The following is a 20,745-nucleotide window of genomic DNA, read 5'->3' on the forward strand; positions in this document are numbered from 1 at the left end:
TTGCAGTATTATCAGTTATGCTACAATGTGATGACCTGGTTTACAGAGCCAAAATGAAACATTTTGAGCTTGTTTTCTCTCAGGAGAGCTGTATTTCACAACATTTGCTTCAAGTCAACAAGTTCTTATGGAGCCAGAGCCTGGAATAAAAATTTGGATTCCCACAAGATATAGTCTGTGTAGCCAAAGTTGCTCACCTGCCTCCATAGCCACAGAAGTGTCTCTCTAAGTTCCCAAAGTTGCTTTCCCACCCAAGTCATTATTTAAACCTTAGAGACCAAGAGCCAAACTACAGCACAATTATTTATTATTCTCTTTTGGTAGTACAAAGGCAGCTTTACAAAAACAGCCACTAGTCACTACCACAGTGAAATTTGTTACAACCTGATTTCCTGTGAATTGAAACCTGCAGGAGACAAACTGCTCTTCTAAATCATTCAGTTAGCAGAGACAGGTGTCTCACTACAGCTTGAGCAGTGTAATTCCAGTGTAGCCCCATAATCTTGACTACTTGTTTCCAGGACATACCCAGGAATAAGAACCTTAAATTGGCTGGCAGTTCTGCCACTGCTGTGGCTGCTTAAACTGCTGAGAGTAAACCATTCCTCTTGCTTTACAGGAAAAATAGATGAATACAGCAAACTGAAGAGATACAGAGGGGACCAAGATGCAGTTCAGGACTGCTGACCAGTTCAGGAATAGTCTGTTCATTTAAAGTAAGCATTTAAAGAAGTATTTTTGGTGTCTCATGTTCTTTGTCAAGTGCAACTGCACACTTGCCTCTCCCCTACCAAAGCAGTGGAGTGTTGGTAGAAAAGGGGAGCCATGTTAGACTTGGTAATTGATGATATTTTGCAAGAAAATTCAGACTTCTAATCCATAAACCAGAAGGTGAGGTGTCTAACTTAGTCCTTCAGCTGGGAAACTTCATAGAGGTATGCACCAAGCATCTTCACCCCCTGGATGTAGTTGTACCTGCAAAGAAGACAGTTTCCTTTAGCAGTGTCTTCACTGAGCTGTATTTCTAGCAGATGCCCTTTTTGCAAAGCCCACTCATCAGTCCTAGGCACATGACAAACTCTACAGGAATTGCTGCTGCAGGCAACAGGCACTACAACCCAAATCTTACATCTTCCCTGGTAAGACAGAAACACCATCCTCGGGGGAGAGGATAGCCAAGCTTAGAGACCAAAGTATAAAACCTACTTCTGGTTTCAAGGGTATCAATCTAGAAATCAAGATTCAGCTACAAACTAGTTACCCAACCAGTCAGTCATTCTCTGCTGGGGAGGATGGCTCTTTGCCATCCAGAGAATTAAACAAAAGCAAGAGCTCAATTGTTAAGTGGTTTTCGTAACACATGCCAAGATCCACAGTAAACTCACCCCAGCACAGGAATAAATATTCTCTTACCTATTTAGCTTTTCATTTTGAGAGTGGGCACCATCATCTGCAGCTCCGACAGGAAGCAGCATGACATTCTTGCCTGTGGCTTCTTGAAAAGTAAGGGTAACAGGAATGCTTCCTCCCTCCCTTGTCAGGTCTGGTTCAACTCCAAAAACTAGAAAAGTGATACTCTAGTCAGTTTAGAGTTTATATTTTTTCCAACAAGTCCTTACTTAAGCCATCAAGTACCCATCTGTACCAGGTGCTGACCAAATCAGCCAGACTGCAAAGGCCACAGACCTGTGGAGCTTCCCCCCACATTTGCAGAACTGGAGTATTGTCACTGTCAGAATTCAGTTCAATTACACACCAATACTTCATCTGAAAGCCTCTTTGTACTCCAACACAAGTTATATTTGCTCTAGCTGCCCTATACAGTCTAGCAAAACTGATCAAGAGGGGTGCTGTGATGACCAACTTCATCGAATTTGGCTAAGCAGGTGATCTGAACTGACAGTTTCATCCTTATGCAAAAGCAACACCATACCAACCAACTTGTCCCAGAACAGTAGAAATTAATTTGATTTCCAGAATCTTTCCTTCCTGTACTTCAGATTTCAGTTTAAAGATTGCACATAACATGCTTCCTTACTTAGTAAGCCAAAGTTATTAGATGTGAGTGCAGAACACTAAATGTTCAGCAAATATAACCTCCTCAGAGTTTCTTGAGGTGCTGGAGGAAGAGCTTTTTTAATCCTACCAATGCCAAGTGAAAAACCCACTGACCTGTCTTCATGGCCCTCCTACCAGCCATGTAGTGGGGATGGTTGAAGTCTGACACCCAGGGTTTTCCACCATGGCCTAAGTACACTCTGAATTTGTTGGGACTCTGCAGCTCCGCAAACTTTTTGTTCAAGTAGTCTTCAACCTGTAAGAAAGATTGAATGATCTTATTTACTGTTAGCACTTGTATGAATACTGGCAAAGTTCATATTCTAAAAGCATCTTAGGGACTTGTAGGTCACTACAACTGTGCAGCAATACTTTTCCTATTGCTCTTATTTTGTAGTATTCCAATGATTCTCTGCTCTGAAGTCAGAATATCTTCTTTAGGCAAATTAGCAGTATATTGTAGAACAATTAGCCAGTATGTCAAACACTGCTGCTTTTGAATATGCATTTCTGGCAGTCCAAGTGCCCTACAATTAAGTCAGTGTTTACTCCTAAGCCTTTTTGAGTTTACAGACTACAGTCCACTGGAGCACCACACAGGATTCCCTTAGTTATCTCGTGTTGAGGTGCAGTACAGGGAAGATGGTAGGAAAGCAAATGAACAGAACTGCTTTAGAAAATGGAAAAACTCTTCCCCCAAGGCAAGGTGAACAGAGATTTAGAGACACTAGTTTAGCTAGCAGCAATTCATCTCAACATACATTCTTTGTGACTTCTTCAGGAGTCATGTTTGGCACAAGTCTGATTGAGAACTTGCCAATCACTTTCCTAGGAATCACAGTCTTGGCACCAGAGGCTGAGAAGGCTCCTTCAATTCCATGGAGAGACAAGGAAGGGTATCTCCACCTGTGCATAAGGATCTCTCTCTGTAGACACAAAGAGAAAGACAAGGCTACATGAAGTCTGACAGAGTTCCCTAAACTAATGATTTCTTCAACCTAATAAAGAATTTGCAAGAAATAGTGCTTTTTCCCATGAGGAAATGCAGCTCACTGAAGGCCACTCAGAAGCTGTTACTCATATTAATCACACATTTTGATACAACAGCTGGGTTCTCAGCACCTTAAGACTCAGTAGTTCTAGTTTGGCTCTCTCCTACCTCTGTGGAACTTATGGGACATGACCAGTCTGCTTCTGGTAAGGACACGAGCACCATTTATAAGGTGCTCAACCACAGTTTGTAGGGAGCATTGAAAGCTTTAGTTCCCACTGCCTCAGGACAGGCAGGTACCTTCATCATGAAGATACTGCTTAAGTTCATGTTTTCTAAAAGCCTTACCACAGCTCAGACTGAGGCTTAGAGTGTTCTTTTCTTTATATCATCAGCTGTATTAAAAAGCCTTAACTCCCAGCTGATTAAATTGACCACCACTGCCTTCCAGGTACACTTCCTGCATTTCCTCCCTGTTGCCTTGGACACAGCTGTTCAATACACTGGATCCTGAATTCAATGCAGCTGTTGAGTTGTTCTGTGCAGACACAAGTACAGCATCTCAAGCCTGAACTTCACTGCAGAAACGCAGGAGACTTAGAAATTTTGCGTCCTTTATGTTACAAGTTTGTTTTTTTCCAGGTACAACCTGCCTCCAATCTTCTCTCAAAGCAAATGTAGCTGCCACAGTTCAAATCTCTCAAGCACATTTGCTTCTTATCTGGAAGTTACAGCCATCTCTCTCTTCTCTCTCCTTAGCCCCAAAACCCTTCCTGCATGCATGCAGCTTACAAGTCTTAGCTGGAATTTCAGTTTAGCCAAGACTGAACAGCTTCAGCTCAGTATCACAAAGAACATCTTGCCATCTCCTCCTTATATCCAAGCTATAATTCATCCAGTACTTTAAAGGACAAGGCTAAACAAGGAAGTCTGTGTGCTCCCAGTTGATATAAACCTGAACATCTAAAGCCAAGGTTGAGGATATAAACTGTTACTTATACCTATCTGAGTTAAGTTTGAAGTCTCCTCCTGACAGTACTAGGAGAGAAGACAGACCTGCACATGTAAACTTGCCTTTTACAACACCTGTGTCTGCTTTTTATGACAGGAGATGTATTTACATCTAGAGTTTTAAAATTAGTATGTAATACCCATACCTTGTAAGATTCAATGCTGTTAAAAGCATTCATTTGGAGAGTTCCCAGGATGAAGATTTAACTTTAGACATGAGTTTATTGAGCTTGAGGCTGTTCAAAGATTTGGGCTGCCTAGTTCATGATTATAAAACAGTCCTTGTTTGCCAGGTCTAGAAAGATGTTCAGCATGTCAGCCTTAAATTCAGCACAGCTAGGTTTCAAGCTGTTTTCTCACCTCACAGGCAATCATCTCTGAGCAACTACTTTATTTCTGATAACCCACTGAACTTCCTACCAATGAAGAAAATCAGGTGTTTTGTATAGATTGTCATCTGACCTCTAGAAAGCTGCCAACATTCTTACCAACATTAAGAGAATGGCACTAGATAAAGTTCTGTTCAAGTTTCAAATGCTACTTATAGAGAGTAAGGAGCAAATGTAAAGTTGTTAAGGCTGCTTGGGTTAAACATGGGATAGCCTTCACTAAGTTTTCAAGCACCTAACACTAGCAGTACCTCTGCAAAGTGTTAAGTCTGCAGTCAGCCATACAGTAAGCAAAATTATCTACAAGGCATTCTCACCATTTTGAAGACATCAGATTAATCCTCTGCCTAATAAATTACTTGGTAACTACACACACATCCACAGAAGCTTGTTTCTGTTTCCTACTAATCAGACAGCTTGCTCTAGACAGGGTAGAGGAAGAGTGCAGCACACCTTTGCATCATGCAGGAGTCTTGTTGCTCCTACATCTTTTGCATAGTCCGTCAGGTCAAAGTCAATCTTCTCATATAATGCCAGCTCTTCATCAGTAACAGGTGCCACTGCTTCATTAACACCTGGGATTAGGATTTTCCCTTTCTTGTCCACAAGAGAACCTGTAAACAAGAAGTACCTAATATCAGTATTCAACCAGGAGATACAAGATGTCATTGCTGGGAGCACTTTCCTTGGGAAACAGAAGTCTTGGCCTTCTGAAAACTCAGAAAATGTAATGAAATTCAGACTTCTGTTTCCCAGAGCATGCACCACTGAGCATGGAAGACACTTAAAAGAATTTGTCTCTGTCCAAAATTTTCACTTGCTTGTTACCGTATTTAATTCTACTGCTACATTTGGCTGGCTGAAGGTAGGATTCCCAAAGAGTTCAATATCACATCCACAGCAGAGTTTGAGAAAACAGCTGATTTAATTAACATGCAAATTTGCAGTAAGATTTCAGGGAAAGCTAAGAGTAGATAGACAACTTCTTGGCAAGATCGTCACCATATTTCTGTATTTAAGGCATTAGCTTTGCATACCTGGCAAGCACCATTTCACTGGTCACTGCTTTGCTACTGCAAACAGTCCTTAGCAACTCCCTCGTTGCAAACTCAGTCACACTTTGATGGTTCTTGCTCCCATTTTAAATGCATTCAATGAAACCTGTTTTTTCTTACCCATTAGAGCAATGAGATCTGTCATGGCCTCATGTACTGAACCACCATAAACTCCAGAGTGAAGGTCTTTGTCACAACATTCTACCTGATTGAAGTGAATGAAGATTCAGGTCAATTTTTAGCACAAAGATACTGCCATGTAGGGAAGAGACTAGAACAGCCAAAACCTAGCTAGAAATTAATTTGTCCAAGGGTCAAGGAGAGTCCCCATCATTTCTTAAAAGCAGAGGGTAGTGTAGTGACAGGGGATGAAGAAAAGGCAGAGGTATTTAATGCCTTCTTTGCCTCAGTCTTCAGCATCAAAACCAGTTGTCCCCAGGATGCCCAGCTCCCTGAGCAGGAAGTTGGTGATGGGGAGATGAAGGAAGCCCATAATCCACGAGGAGATGGTTAGTGACCCGCAATGCCAACTAGCCACCCATAAGTCTGTGGCCCCAGACAGGATCCACCCCACACCAGAATATTGAGGGAACTGGCAAAAGAACTCAAACCACTCTCAATCATCTACCAGCAGTTCTGGTTAACTGGAAAAGTTCCAGCTGACTGGAAAACTATGACAGCTGGTGAGGGGTCAGTAGCTCTGACCAAGGAAGCTGTGACCAGTCTGGAGAGATGGTCCCAAAAGAGATCATCTTCCCAAGGCCCCATGTCTTCCCTCAGCTGCCAGCTGGAGGGCCTGTGCAGAGGCTGTCAGCTCTTTAGTGATTGTCAGCTCGTGATTCCAGCTCAGCTCTGCAGGGCAGCCTCCAGGCCAGACCAGAGAAAGACAAGAGGCTCGTGTGGCTGTTCTGCATGAGGGAGCTTTATTGGTCCGTACTCCGGCAAAGGGGAGCCAGGGACAAGCAACTCTCTGCTCTTGCAGGGGCAGGGGGCTAGCTTTAGAGGGATACAGGGGGTGGGTGTCAGAGGCTAAAGGCCAATGGGCTACAAAGGATCTGCACAGGGTCTCCCAGAGGATTCTGGGTTTGTCTTCTCGCCATAACTGAAAAAGTGGCTGCCTTTCCAGGGGAGTTCTGCTGGGAGATTGCTCAATCTCCTTATCTCAGCAGACATCCCTCCAGGGCAGGGGCTGGGCATACCCCACAGAAAACCACAAATGTGAAACCCTTCTATAAGAAGGGTCCATGTGGATGAAGATATCTATGCTATGAGACAATCCTTCAGTGAAGGTGCTGGCTTATCTTGCTTCACATACCCAAAAGCTATCCCACCTACCCAAGAATCAGACAGGACAGCAAGAGAAGGATGTTTAGACAATTAGGAAAAAACATTCCACATAAGTAGTCAGTTTCATCTTTTCTGAAAAAAAGCTACTGGCATGAAAAGGTTTGAATTACCACTCTTCTCCAGTGGAAATTTCAGTTTAATAATACCAGATTTGCAGCGTATATCAGCACTTACCTCTATGAAGTAGTAGCAGATACCTCTCAAACCATAAGTGATACAAGGCTTCTTCTTGCCTAGCCAGTAGTTGTCAGAAATGCAAACATAATCCACATCTTTAAAGAAAGCATCTCGCTGAGCAAAAATCAGCTCATCAAGGCCTTCAGATCCTGACTCTTCCATACCCTCGAGGCAAAACTTAATATTTACTGGAAACTCCTTTGAAATGAAAAACAAGAACAGGTTAAGCATGTGAACACACTTGACTCCTTCAGCAATCAGTAATTTTCATCTATCATGTTCAAAGCAGAAAAACAGACACCGGTAAAGTAGTTCTGTGACAGTGGAATTTGTTAATTATACACAAACTGGTTTAAAGTTTGGACTGTGCTTATGTTGAGGGCATTTATACCACCCTTCATTTGATAGAATTCAAACACTTCAAAAAAGTCATAAAAACTTAACTGTGGGAACACAGCAGAAATCTGTTGCCAAAGGTAAGCGACCAGGCTAGGAAAACTAAAACCACAGGAACTGCATGTCACAGTAGGAACAGAGCTACCCTGCCTATCCAGTCTAGCATATTCTATATACCTAGACAGCAACCTAGAACTGGTTATTCCTCTTAAAAGTGATAGGAACTTGTCTTGCAAGATAAATCAAACACCCTGAGTTATTTCTGATTGCACATTTTCTTTAACAGAAATAAGCAAAGCTCCCAGTTTTGGTGTTAATAAGTGAACCTCCCCTTAGAGCTCAGTGGCAGTGAGACATCAAGCTTTGATAAACGCCAAACTAATCTGACATCCATACATGACAGTGATCACATTTGATTATTCCTCCTGCTCCACATGCTGGCATATGTATTTTCCTTCCTACATATTTCATTAAAGGAAAATTGTTAAAAGTGCAACCCAAGAATCTGTAAGACTAACTTGTCAGCAAGTCAACTTAACTCTATTAGGAAATCAAGGAATTTACAGGACTATTGCATCATCCCTCCAATCAGCTGAATAAGCAAGCTTCCCTCACAAGGGTTCGTGGCTTGGATAGCATTCACTGCTGGCCTCAGCTGTGTGTGAAAAAGCAGAGTATGTTTTGGGCACATACCTGGTTAGTTTGTTGATAAGCCTCCAAGGCATTCAGCCAGGCAAGCACTGGACCTTTGTCATCTGTTGATCCTCTCCCATACAACTTCCCTGTAGAAACAGCATACAAATTAATCATTGAAGAAAAAATTATTAAGAAGTTTCATCTCATCTACAGGAGAACACTTTTTTATAAATTTTTTAACCCTGCTTATATAAAAACTTTTATTTCTGATTCTTCATAAGTAGCAGTTTTACGTCCTGCTTCACAAGTGGGATAGGTACAGGACTGCAATAGTTCTCCCACTTACAGAGCTACCCCACCTCTTCCCACAGCTGTTCCCTTGACAGGAGTTTAATATATGCCTGGAAAAGATGTAACTGCTTTATCCTTCACAATAATATGATTTTCTACAAACATCTAAGTGTATAGAAACAAGTTCCCTCCTTTTAACAGAAGTTTATCAGGTATTAGCTTCAGTTCAATGATTCTTTGTTTGAAGAGTAAGAATTCAGTAGCTAATGACAAGTCACTTCTCTGGATTCTCCAGATAAAAGTGGATCTCCCTAGAAAGGAATTTAGTCAAAGACAAGTTTCACAGGCCACAGGGAATTCCCAAAATATGTAGCACACGGGTTCACAGCAGAGGCAGTTTTATTAGTGCAACTCAGCTGTGGCTACAACCCCTCAGCACCCCATGTAACCAGTGACAGAACTGGCCAGACAGCTTGCAAAAGTAAAGAGCCATTGGTGAATGACTCCTGCATGGCCAAGCTGCACAGAGGCAAGCCACAGCCTGAGGCAAGTCTAGGTCTTGCTAGCAGATGAGATAACCCAACTTAGCAACTTGGACTCTGCTGCCTGTGACTAAGTGCCCAAGCAGAAGTACCAGTTAGCACAGATACTCCTTTTTCTGGCAATCATTAATGCTTATGCAACACAAGTAGTTAATGTCCTTCTATTAAGGACCTTTGACACTAACACTGAGAAAGTGAAACAAAGAAGTAGCTGTTGAAAGCACCAGCTTTAAATAGAAAACAAAGTTTTAGTCTTCTTGCCCACTGGCAATGCTGTTTCAACAGGAGATACTGCACCATTACTTCACCCCATTTAAGAGAGAGGGACAAGTTCTGGGGCACTACCTCTGCTAAAGAGCTTCTGTAGTACTCATAGTAGCACAGTTAAACACAAGGCAACCCAGGGAGGCTGCTGTGCCACTCCTGTCTCCAGCCACAAAAGTTGTGTTGTGTATTTTTTCTCAGTAATGGTTCAAAATTCCTGCAGTCTGACATGACCTTACAGGCTTCAAGCTGTGAACAGCACAAGAAATTAGTTCTAAAAAGCTCTCTGGCAACAAACAGGCACCATGGAAAGCAGCAGTTAAGATTGTGCTGTAGCTACAAGGAAGAAAATATGCAAATTACAGCCTAGACTATCAGAAAAGGAAACCATCCCAAGAGCAGCTGAGATTTTGCAGCTTGACTTCTTTACCATTTCCCCACCTGCACATTTTTACATCAACAGTATTAAATAAACGCCCATACCACTTCTTACTCTCCTTCCCCCTTTCAGTGGCACAGCTTTGGAACAATTGAGGCATACCACACTCGTTACAGAAGCGTTCATCAGTGTCAAGTCCAGTGCTCTTACCATCTCTTTCCACCAGTGTGAAGGGCTCGCTATCCCAGCCATCTTCTAATGCTGCTGGCTGAACATCCAGGTGACCATATACACACACCGTCTTTTTGCAGGGATCTGTGCCCAGTGTTCCCAGAACAATTGGTGGTAGGGGGATCTCTGATCCATCAGGCAGCTAGAAATAGGAAGGTAGAAGTTTTATTAAAATATGGAATGTCAGAGGGACATGTTTTTATCAGATACATGAATTACTTTAATACTATGGAAGTTATGAGAGTAGAGGCAGAGACAGCTAAACAAAACTAATCTACTTAAACCAACTGCCAGAAGCAGGGTGCCAAAGAATGCCTGATGGCATCATGCCAATTAGTTTCCTGACAAGTCCCAGTAACAGCCACAATGTTCCAAGCCACTTAGAACTGATAGCTTTAAACTACCAATCCTACGTCAGATTTTATCAGAGCAAGCTGACTACATGCCAAATTGCCATATCTAATGCTGACCTAAGCATACGTGATAAACTCCATTCAATATTGCATTCTGTGTTGCTCATCACTGCACTTTCATTCTGTCCCCAGTATAGCTCTCTAGACAAAAGTTTCCTGACAGAGGTACTGCTGGGTGGAACATGTGCCTACACCCAAATGAGATCAGCAAAACAGATGTATTTCTCTGTACCAGCCAACATTGTTAAGCTAAGGGCAGGGTAGTGCTGATAAACTCAGCTCAGGAGTTCAAGAGTTGAACTTGGCTTAACCCCTTGAATACCCCACAAGCAATTATCACATGCTATTCCCAGTCAGCAAGTATTTCCCTTCCTGTGAACATCTACATACTGCTCAGCAGATCAAGATCATCTTTGACTTTTTGCTTATATGGGTTCCAGGCTCCAATTTTTTATCAAAAGGTTACATGGTCCTTGGCCAGCTACAGCTCTACATGATTAGTGTAAATTCTTGCAGTAGTGCTTTAATCAATACACAACAAACTGCTGTGCAGCAGTGAAGCAACTTTGATCTGACAAGTTCAGTTGCTTTACATTGTCTCTCACAGATACAGCAGCAACATACAAAATGCACTGACTAGCTCTCCCCATACGTAATATAAAACTGAACACTGAAGGTAACCCTTGCAGATGGATTAAAGTTATCTAAATAAAAATATTACATACAAAACTCTAAAATCAGTTCTTGCTACCAAAAAGTTAGTGATGAAAAGAACAACTTTGTCTCTGAATTAACTGAAACACTTTTGATGGAGTTTTAGGCTGCAGGTAGTAGCAGAGCTAGAGTTAACCTACAGATTTCCTCCCAAGGCAGCTGTTTTCCTGCTGGAACCTGTAGCTACAAACAAGTGTAATCCAGTTGCCAAAAGCAAGAACTGCTCAGAAGGTTCCCATAAACACAGATTTCACCCGGCAGCCTTTCACACCAATTACGAGGACAATCTCCTAGAACTAGCCAACATTCTAATGCAAGATTTTTAATGCCACTATCCCAATCCTAGTCTAACAATTTTGGTATGGGTCCTACTTTGAGGTAGTGGCTAGGCACTTCAAAGGAGAAGTATATCAAGTGGATAGCTCCTTAGGATGAGCTTATCATTATCATTCTCATAAGCACATACTTTTTGCTGGAGGGAATAAGCAGTCTGGCTAGGTAAAAATAAGGAGAGAAGTCATTCTTTTAATGATACTTTTGTATCTAGTAAGGGAGCCATGCAACCCTGTGACAAATGTAACACCTCTGAAGGAGCCCAGAAGTCTTTTGGAAGACTTACTGTAACTTCAGTCAGTATCTTTATAGTCTATGGGTGTAAGGACCAATACCAGCCTGTTGTTAAAAATGTCTAGCATTTTTGTTTGCAGGTGCTCTGTTCATGTTAAATTCAAAAAGTATTTAAAACACATTTAATACAGTCCAAAATGTACTTTAACAACCTTAACTGAGTCTCAAGGTTTACTATTAACCAGTTTTTAACAGAAAGTTCAGACTGCATGGCAGGAAAGACATCATTCTACACACCAACAGACTACTGCCTTTTTTCTACTAATCTGACATGGAGATGCTCACGTACCTTTTGTTTCCCAATATCCATAAGTTTGGTTGTGCCTCCCAGTCGCTCAATATCCTTCGCAGCAACCTCCATCATGCGCTTGATTTCACCCCTCTTCTCTGGCCATGCTGACACACTCTGGATTGCCACCCACTCTGCCAGGCGCTGGAGAGATGGAAGAGCTACAGGTTTTACTACACAACAGGCACCATGCAAATACCACACCTTGTAATTCAACAAACACTGGTTTAAGCCAATCTCAAATTGAGGCAAATCAGCTCTGTCCTCTGCCCAAAGAGGAACTTTAACCATTAATATTACTCTCAAAAGCTCTCTAAAGCTGCACTCCCCTACAGCTGTCCCTGCAACATAGCACAAAGCTTACAGATACACCAAGTAAGCTCACGAGTATGACAGATTGTGCTTGTTGGGCCTTTTTAGTCCCTGCTCTTTAAGTATCCAGAACCAGCTAAAGTCTTCCAGGCATCTCAAAAAGGCCACTTTAGCTTCTTCTCCCCATGTGAGATCAGCAAGAACAATTTGCAGAAATCAAGCTGAACACTTGGCATAGTTCCTGCCTGAGTTCACAGAGCTGTACCACTGATTCCTCACAGTGAAAGGGACTACAATACAACCTGTAACTAAATAGTAGATCAAGCAACAAAGTACCTCTTTGGAGAGGGCAACCTCTCCCTCTGCAGCCCAGCATAAATCATTTCATGCAAGAAAGCTTTGTTCCAGACTCATTTATATCTTTCATCTCCCATCTCAAAAGGAAAGAAACTATAAACCTAGTTTGGCATTCAGAAGCCAGTGTCAGCTTCTTCTACCTCTAAATAAGTCACCAGTTGCACTACACAGTAATAGATCATTTCCTAATAAATCTACCAAGGACACTTAGGTTCTTGAACAGAACTATGCCAAAACTTAAGAAACAGTTTTCTGGCCTGACTCAAATCACTCATACTTGCTGCCTGCTCTTCCCTTTCTCCCATTACTTGACATTGTTACTGGGCATACTATATAGATGTAACAACAAACTTGAAGCTGGCCACCTAAATTTAATATCCCATAGCTGCCCATGCTGCAGGACAAAACTCAAAGAAAACTTACCTGAACATAGAGGTCCTGGTGTTCATCAATGTATTTAAAGAGGGTTTCAAGAGCAGACATTCTGGCCTAGTCTTCAGAACAGTGCTGCTGAAGATTCTGTGACAGAAAAATAACTTAGCCTTCAAAGGTTTAAGAAGTAAGAGTTAGTAATCAAGAGCCACAGGAGACTTTCACCTTTCAGCTTCTAACACCACACCAAGTTGTACTAATATAAAACTTGAGGCCTCTCCCTTTCATGAAATCACCACAGTGAAGTGGCTAAACAAAAACCTATTTAATTCCAACACAACTCTTTCTGCCTCTCCCCTCAAAATAACTTTCAAAGCTAAACTGAGCAATCTTGTCTCTAGAGATACTTCAGTGAAATCATATACTTCATTTTACTGCAGAATTACAGGCAAAATGCTACTCAAGTAAAATGCAACTCATAGTAGCTAGGTCCAAGAGAGCACCACACTTTGTGTTCTGCAAAGGAGGTTAAAAGCAGGCAGCTGAAGAACTGTGCTTTCTTCAGCCTTAAAGTCTCAGCCTACCACTCAGATTTCACAAATAAGGTCAGAATGAAGCCATGGGAACAGAGGCCGGCCCTGGCAGGTCATGAGCAAGTGGTCAGGGATTACTTCAGTGCTACCACTTCCTTCTTTTGTTTTTATTTCAACTGCTGTCAATGTGAGAAAACCTCTCCCCTTCTCAGTTTTCTGTCTTCCTTACCAGTGTGAAATCAATATTGAAGAGAAATATTGTCCATTAAAGCAACAAAGCAAACAAGCTTAAGCTTAACTCTCAAGCTAAAACTAAAGATACAGCACCTCATCTAAGCCAGGAAAATAATGAGCTTTACTAATTTCTTATCTCTTTACTCATAATTTACATAGTTCTGTTCAATCCCAGAATGGCTAAGGTTGAAAAGGACCACTGAAGGTCATCTGGTCTAAGATGTGGCCCCACAACACCATTACTCAGGAGGGTGTCCAGGAGCCTTTTGAGTAACTCCAGAGAAGGAGGCTCCCTGAAGTGTGTCTCTGGAATCCAAGTGCCTTGACCAGGAGGAAAATCTCCAGCGTCCATGTAATACACTAAACAGGCATGTTCAGCAGCTCCAGCCACTGTGATTCAGTATTTTGTTGAGTCAGCTTTATGCCAGATCCTTTAAGCCTTTCTTCTACTTCTACACAGTAGTCACAAGACAGTTGTTCAAACATCTGACTACTTGTCTTAGGATTTCTTCAACAGCTGACTACACTACATATCTGAAACAAATCCATTCCAGCTGTGAAAATGTACAGCAATATCCCATTGTATCCCACACAATATACTGCAATACAAGCACCACCCCAAATTTAAAAGATTTACACATTTTCTTTCAAGCAAGGTTGTACTTACACGGATACTGGGGTTTGACATACAAAATCCTTTCCCTCACCAGAGATAGCGTCAATTTAATTTGGATAACTAGTTTTAAACACCAATTAGAACAACTCCAAACCACCAGACAGGTAAGCATTCACTTCAATAGTCATGAAAGGTGAAAACTGAACACCTTCAGAAGGACTACACAGACATAACCAAGTTAAAGCAATGCTTCTCACTGAAGCTGGGCTTCCCTAATGAAGCCATGCTCTTCACATGCAGTTAGAGCTCCGGCAGGATTCATGTGGAGCTTTCCAGGAAACCAGCACACAGGCATCAGTCCGGCGCATCAGACCCTCCCCTTCACTCAACTGGTTTCTATAGCAACCCCAGGGCTCCAGTTTCACAGCACAGGCACAAAATACATGTTACATAGAGGTTGACATTCTGTCCAGCACAAACAAGATCTGAAGTACTTGTTAAGTCAGGGACTACTTTAAATGTCACCTTAACCAGTTAAATTATTCTGAAATTAGAAGGGTATTGAATCTCGCAAGTCACACTGAAGAGCAGTAAAGAAGCCTGTTCCAGAAGACTTCAAACTACAAAAAGCAAATGTTGGCTACTACATAGCAAAAGGAGGGATGCCACTTTCCCCTTCGTCTTCAAAATCAGGTTTGAAGTTCCTGTAAATCTTTCAGAATGGAGAGCTGAAATCTTCCTACCTATGCAGAAGAGGCTCCATAGTTTTACCTTTCCACGAGACTATAAAAGTTGCACCTTGAATAAGATAACCCAATGGACTATCAATGCACCATCACAACTTTACCCTCCTTATCCACAAGCAACATTAGTATGCCAGAGAAAAGCACTGAATCAAGTTAGGAGCGCTCTACAGCCATCATCGAGCCCCATGCTCACGTTGTAGGCTCAGCACTTGGGGCCGAGACTGACTTAAAGGTTAAGCCTGGGACTTTACAGGGTTTTGCAGCACTGGGACAAGCTCCCCGCAGCCCGCCAGGTCGGTGACAGCCTCGGGACGGGAGGGAGGGAGCAGGCGCGCGGGTGCTTCCCACGGACAGCGCCGGGGGACAGAGAGCGGCAGCGAGGAAGGGACAGGAGCGGAGAGGCGGGGGCAGCCACGGTGCCGCCGCGCCCCGAGGTCGAACAGACGCTCCCTACCGCGGGACACGGAGCAAGGCCCGGCCCGCCGGTGACGCCGCGCACCCGGCATTCCCGGCTCCGTCCCGCCAGGCCGGGCAGGCCCGGGGCGGCCACACACGCTGGAGCCGCCGCGCCACGGGACCGGCCCCCGAGCCCTCCCGACACTCACCGCGCCCACCCGGATCCGGCTTCCACCTCAGGGCACGGGAGCCGGCGCCGCCGCGGCGCCTTAAATACCCCCGCGCCAGCCCCGCCCCGCGCCGCGCGCCGCGCCGCGCCGGCCAATCCGCGGGCAGGGAGCGCCCCGGGGGCGGGGCTTGGGGCGGGGCCGCAGTAACGGCGGGGTGCGATAAAGTGGAATATATCTTATAGCGAATATCGCATGGGCGGGGTTTGTGGGGTCGGGAGCAGAGCCTGTCTGGACAACTGAATTATTCCAGCCGAAGCTGGGAGTATCCTTATCTTCCTACATTTGTGGTTTAGATAGGTTAGATAGATTTAGATGTGGTTTAGGTAGGTCCCTAGAATCGTAGAATTAATTATAGAGTATCCTGAGTTGGAAGGCATCCAAAAGGATTGTCAAAGTCCAACTCCTGGCCCTGCACAGCACATTCCCAAAAATCACACCACATGGCGGACAGCATTGTCCAAACACTCTTGAACTCTGTCAGGCTGGTACTGTGACCACATCCCTGGGGAGCCTGTTCCACTGCCCAGCCACCCTCTGGGTGAAGAACCTTTTCCTGATATCCAACCTAAACCTCCCCTGTCACAACTCCAAGCCATTCCCTCGGATTCTGTCACTGGTCACCACAGAGGAGAGATCAGTGCCTGCCCCTCCTCTTCCCCTCACAAGGAAGTTGTAACTGCAATGAGGTCTGTCCTCAGTCTCCTCTTCTCCAGGCTGAACTGACCGAATTACCTCAGCCTCTCCTCATATGGGTTCCCCTCAAGGCCCTTCACCATCTTCATAGCCCTCCTTTGGACACTCTAATGGCTCAATGACTTTTTTTATATTGTGGCACCCAAAACTGCCCCCAGCCCTTAAGGTGAGGCATCCCCAGTGCAGAGCAGAGCGGGACAATCCCCTCCCTTGCCAGGCTGGTGATGCTGTGCCTGATGCCCCCCAGGACAGGCTTGGCCCTCCTGGCTGCCAGGGCACTGCTGACTCATGTTCAACTTGCCATCAGCCAGGACCCCCAGGTCCCTTTTGCAGCACTGCTTTCCAGCATCTCATTCCCCAGTCTGTATGTAAATCCAGGGTTTCCCCATCCCAGGAGCAGAATCTGGCACTCACCCTTGTTAAATTTCATAGGGCTGGTGGCTGCCCAACCTGCTAATTTATCAAGGTCTGTCTGCAGGGCCTCCCTGTTTTCAAGGGAGGCACATATCCTCTCAATTTAGTATCATTGACAAACCAATTTAATATCACTGCTTGGATAAGGGAAGTGCAGTATGAATAATAAGATGAGAAAGTGAAGTGAGGTCACCTAATGAAGAGTTTTCTGAGCTCCTAACAATGGTGGAAAGAATAAAGTAATATTACATGCAAAAAGATAAAAATTCAGGTAAGGCTTGCTGTTTCCTTGGGCTCCCCTGAATGAAGCCATTAGGTGGGAACTGCTGCTGTTCATGAATAGCTCTGATATGTAGAGCTGCTAGCCATGCATGGAGGTAGAAATTTGGTAACTCATATTGGTTTATAGATATTTTTAAAATAAGTGTAAGAGTGGCAGTTGGCCCTTGGCTGTAGTAAAAGTATTTGTTACCTGAACTGAGGAAGGTTCACCACTCACTCAAACCTATTGGGCAGTGTGCTTCCCAGTGCCACAAATATTAGGAAAAGTGCTGCTGAAGTTTGCTGAGGGCATAGAGCTGGGGAGACGGAGTCAGTACAGGGGAGAAACAACTCCGAAAAATTCACGACCCTGAGAACCACAGAAATAAAACCAGGATGAAATTAGGTAGCTGGGAGCTCAAGAGCTGGAAACAAATGAGAAAGAGTGGGGCATACTAGCTGGTCTATGAGCTACCATGGGGGAGAACTACGTAATTTGGGAACTTGGCTGGTGGTGCTTTGTGGGGTAAGGTAAGTGCTAGGACCTCGCATGGGGCTGGTCTGGCCACAGGCCATGTTGAGCTGGAGATTCACAGGCTGATGCCAGCCTTGGTTTGTCCCCAGGGAAGTGCCTGGGGCTGGGGCTGCCCTGGTGCCCCCAGATACCTGGCTCCTGGCTGGGGATGGGGTGGGATGGGCACTGGCTGCCAGGCTGCCCCTTACAGGCCCCCATGGGGAGCTCCTGCCACTCCTGGCACCCCAGACTGCGAGGAGCCCCTGGCACCAGAACACCTGGCACGGCTCTGTGTTGGTGGGAGAGCAGATGGCAAAATCTACCCCAAATGGAGCTTAGAAACTGGAATAAAGTTTGTATTTACACTTACGTTAGGAAAAATCTTGCCTGGAAGCAATAGAGGGAAAAAAGATTAAGAAATAAGAAAAAATAAGGAAAGAGAAACTGCTTGTAAAAAGCAGTTTGTTGCATTTATGAGGGGTATTAAGTGACATGACACAGGATGATTTCTGGTTACCTATTTTATTCTCGTGTTCGTTCATGGAAGCAATTTTTGGTACTTTTTTCTCACATCCTTAAAAAAAATCACAAACCAGAATAAGAATCAAGGACATGAGCAGACAAAAGAAAGGCATCAGAGAAGCATACATTGTGTAGCAAATATTGTGTACTGTGTTATCACAGTTTTCTGCAAGCCTGTATTGATCTAAATCCACAAAGGATTATGTGAAGAAAAAACACAAAAACCACACAGCAAGTTATCCGGGGGAAAACAACAACTTTTTTTGAAAGATAAGAGGCCCAATTATCAGCTTTGAGGGGCTGGTAAATTGTCTTTATGGAAACACAGTTTTGTTTTACACAGCTGTTAATTTGGAGGTGAAAATAACATATGTATACATAAAAATCCTTTGGGAACAGAGGAGAAAGGAGCGGTAGGATAAACCACATTTATCAGAAATGGTTTAGGGACAGGGGATGACAAAGCAAGGTACTTTATAAAGAAAATATAAGGATGCTCAGTGTTCTCTGGTCCTGACAGAGATATCTAAACATCTAAGCTGCTCTATTTCTTTTTGTAATATGTTGTCTTTGAAGTAGTTTTGTTCTAAAGAAATAACTTGTAGGTGCTTGTGCCATTGCTTTTAATCACAGGGATGTAGCTTATGTCAGTCAGCTGAAGCAGTAGCAGCTGAGTAAGTGAGGAGCCTAAAACATAAGCACTGGTCTGGGAGGGGACAGCTGTGTGAATCAGCTTTTTGGATGGCTGTGGACTGAGAGCCACAGGGCTGTGGGAGGTCGGCAGAAATGCCATTAGTAGCTGTGGCTGTCCTTTCTGAAAAATTCCACGTGAAGTGATGAAAGGGTACAGAAAGTTTCTATGGATACTATGGTACACAGGCAAAATCTCACTCTCACTTCTTTTGAAGTTAATTCCAAGTGTTGGTCATGTCCCTATTTCCAGGGGTATGCCGTCTAAAAATTTCCCATTGCTCAATTTTTTTGTCTTTTCTCTTACATGAGATGAAGGCACAACATCTACTTTAGTGCACGTCTGAGTAGCACAGAAAGCTGAAATTAGTCATCTTCAGCCTCTTTATTGTATCTTCCTGTTTCCTGCTCTGTCTTCCCCTTTCCTCTTTATTTTGTATGTTTCTGCTTAGGTGAGTCACAAGCCAAACTTTCTAAACATTGGTTGCTCATGCTGCATTAGGTAAACTGCTAGATTGAAAGGGAAGATTGTAGATGGGGATGTGCAGAACAGTGCAGCTTTGTTGGGTTTCTTTGATTTCCTGCAAACAATAGTTTTTGAACTAGTGACAGCAAATTTAAAGCAGGATGTTTAAGGAAGTCCTCACTGGTTGCTTTAATCCCTTCTAAACTCTGTCCTATTTATATCACACCCGTGTACATGCACCTATGTGGACATTTGGACTCCATTAAAGTTGCTTGCCTTAAGTACTCCTACTTCTGCTGGGTTTGATTTTGTTGACTAAAGGTTAACAGAGCTGCTTATCCCTGGAAATTGCATTGCCATTGACATTCCAGCAATGTAAGTCTCACCTATTACCCCTGGCTTTTCAAAACCAGGGGGCCTCAAAGCCTGAACTCATTTAGAGGAATAGCATGAAACTAAAACAAATCAAGGTATTATTTACTATTCAGTCAGTACTGTGGCTCAGAGGTAACCTTGCCCTGGCCTCCAAAGAAGCAGGGCTGCTTGTGTGGCGTACTTTAATTACAGAGTGCTGAACACTTGGGTGTGTTCATGGCCTTCCTAATCTATATATGCATGTGGGCCATGTAGTAATTAATGAGCTTGATCCTCACAAGCTTCTTCCAACAAAATAATATTTTGATAGGCAATTAATCAAAATACAGGGCAGATTACACTTAACCTAGACTTAACCATGTAGAAAATGTTGATATTTACATGGGAGAGCCCAGTGTGGGGTGTCTGTGTATCTGAGTCCCCAGTCAGAATCTAGTTAGAATGCTCCATGGCACTTCATTGGACTCTGCACTCAGCTTTTGCCATTGTGAAACGTGCACAGGAGGAATGCTGCTATTGAGACAGGAGCTGAATCAAAGTCTGAATCCTGGTCTTGTGATCCTTCTTCCCATCCTTGCATGATGCAGTACTAGTGTGAAATGGAGCCTGTGTGGCTCAGTAGCCCAAGTAATAATAAATGCTAAAGGAATCTTCTCTGTCCCTCTGCTCCTTTCCTTCCTCTACCATTTACTGTCTGCTCCTTTTGTCATCTCCTGTGTCCTCTCATTATGCTGAGCCTGGCAAGTGGAGGACTTATATTCCGTCCTGTCCAACTCAGAACAGAGACATCTGCACTGGCCTTCCATGAGCCCCCACAGTGTTGTGCCACTGTGGAGCAGACAGATGTGCCTGCCTGCACGCAAGGTGGCTCTGTGCTGCTGTGCTAGGGTGACTTTCTGGCTTGGTTGTCACAAGCTTGAGGAGCTAATTTGCCCTGCAGCAGAGGGTTGGATACTCAGGAGGCCCAGCATGCTCACAGAACTTCTCCTTCCTCACCAATCCCTACAAACCTCTTCCCGTCCCCAGCCTCCTGGCTCAGTGGTTGATGCATCAAACTTTTCTGCAGCTCTGGTAGCCCCTGTATCAGTAAGGTTGTAACTTTCCTGATAAAAAATACACTCGAAAGCTTGCTGAAACTTTAGATCCTCCAGTATCTTAACAAAGTACCAAAACATCCTGGATTACTCCTAGCCTTCAGCAGTCA

General features: G+C 43.7%; 1 protein-coding gene across 1 annotated transcript; it reads right to left on the reverse strand.

Annotated features, from left to right (window-relative positions):
* Positions 1 to 290: 290 nt before the first annotated feature.
* CNDP2 (carnosine dipeptidase 2) lies at positions 291 to 15,614 on the reverse strand. Its single transcript, XM_082294542.1, has 12 exons — positions 15,586 to 15,614; positions 12,903 to 12,998; positions 11,811 to 11,954; positions 9,747 to 9,909; positions 8,118 to 8,206; positions 7,026 to 7,226; positions 5,625 to 5,709; positions 4,903 to 5,063; positions 2,820 to 2,984; positions 2,173 to 2,314; positions 1,414 to 1,561; positions 291 to 975 (listed from the first exon to the last, which is right to left on the reverse strand). The coding sequence occupies exons 2-12, from the start codon at positions 12,960 to 12,962 to the stop codon at positions 906 to 908; spliced, it is 1,428 nt and encodes a 475-aa protein (XP_082150668.1). The 5' UTR covers positions 12,963 to 12,998; positions 15,586 to 15,614; the 3' UTR covers positions 291 to 905.
* Positions 15,615 to 20,745: the final 5,131 nt, after the last annotated feature.

Source organism: Coloeus monedula, assembly GCF_965178545.1.
Source record: "Coloeus monedula genome assembly, chromosome: 1".
NCBI classification, from domain to species: Eukaryota; Metazoa; Chordata; class Aves; order Passeriformes; family Corvidae; genus Coloeus; species Coloeus monedula.

Excerpts from the sequence above, each read along its gene's own strand:
- CNDP2 (XM_082294542.1), bottom strand. The coding sequence starts at position 12,962 with ATGTCTGCTCTTGAAACCCTCTTTAAATACATTGATGAACACCAGGAC. Across the intron at positions 9,910-11,810 it reads TGGATATTGGGAAACAAAAG|CTGCCTGATGGATCAGAGAT; the intron begins GTACGTGAGCAT and ends TCCTATTTCTAG. Across the intron at positions 7,227-8,117 it reads CTTATCAACAAACTAACCAG|GAGTTTCCAGTAAATATTAA; the intron begins GTATGTGCCCAA and ends TTCATTTCAAAG.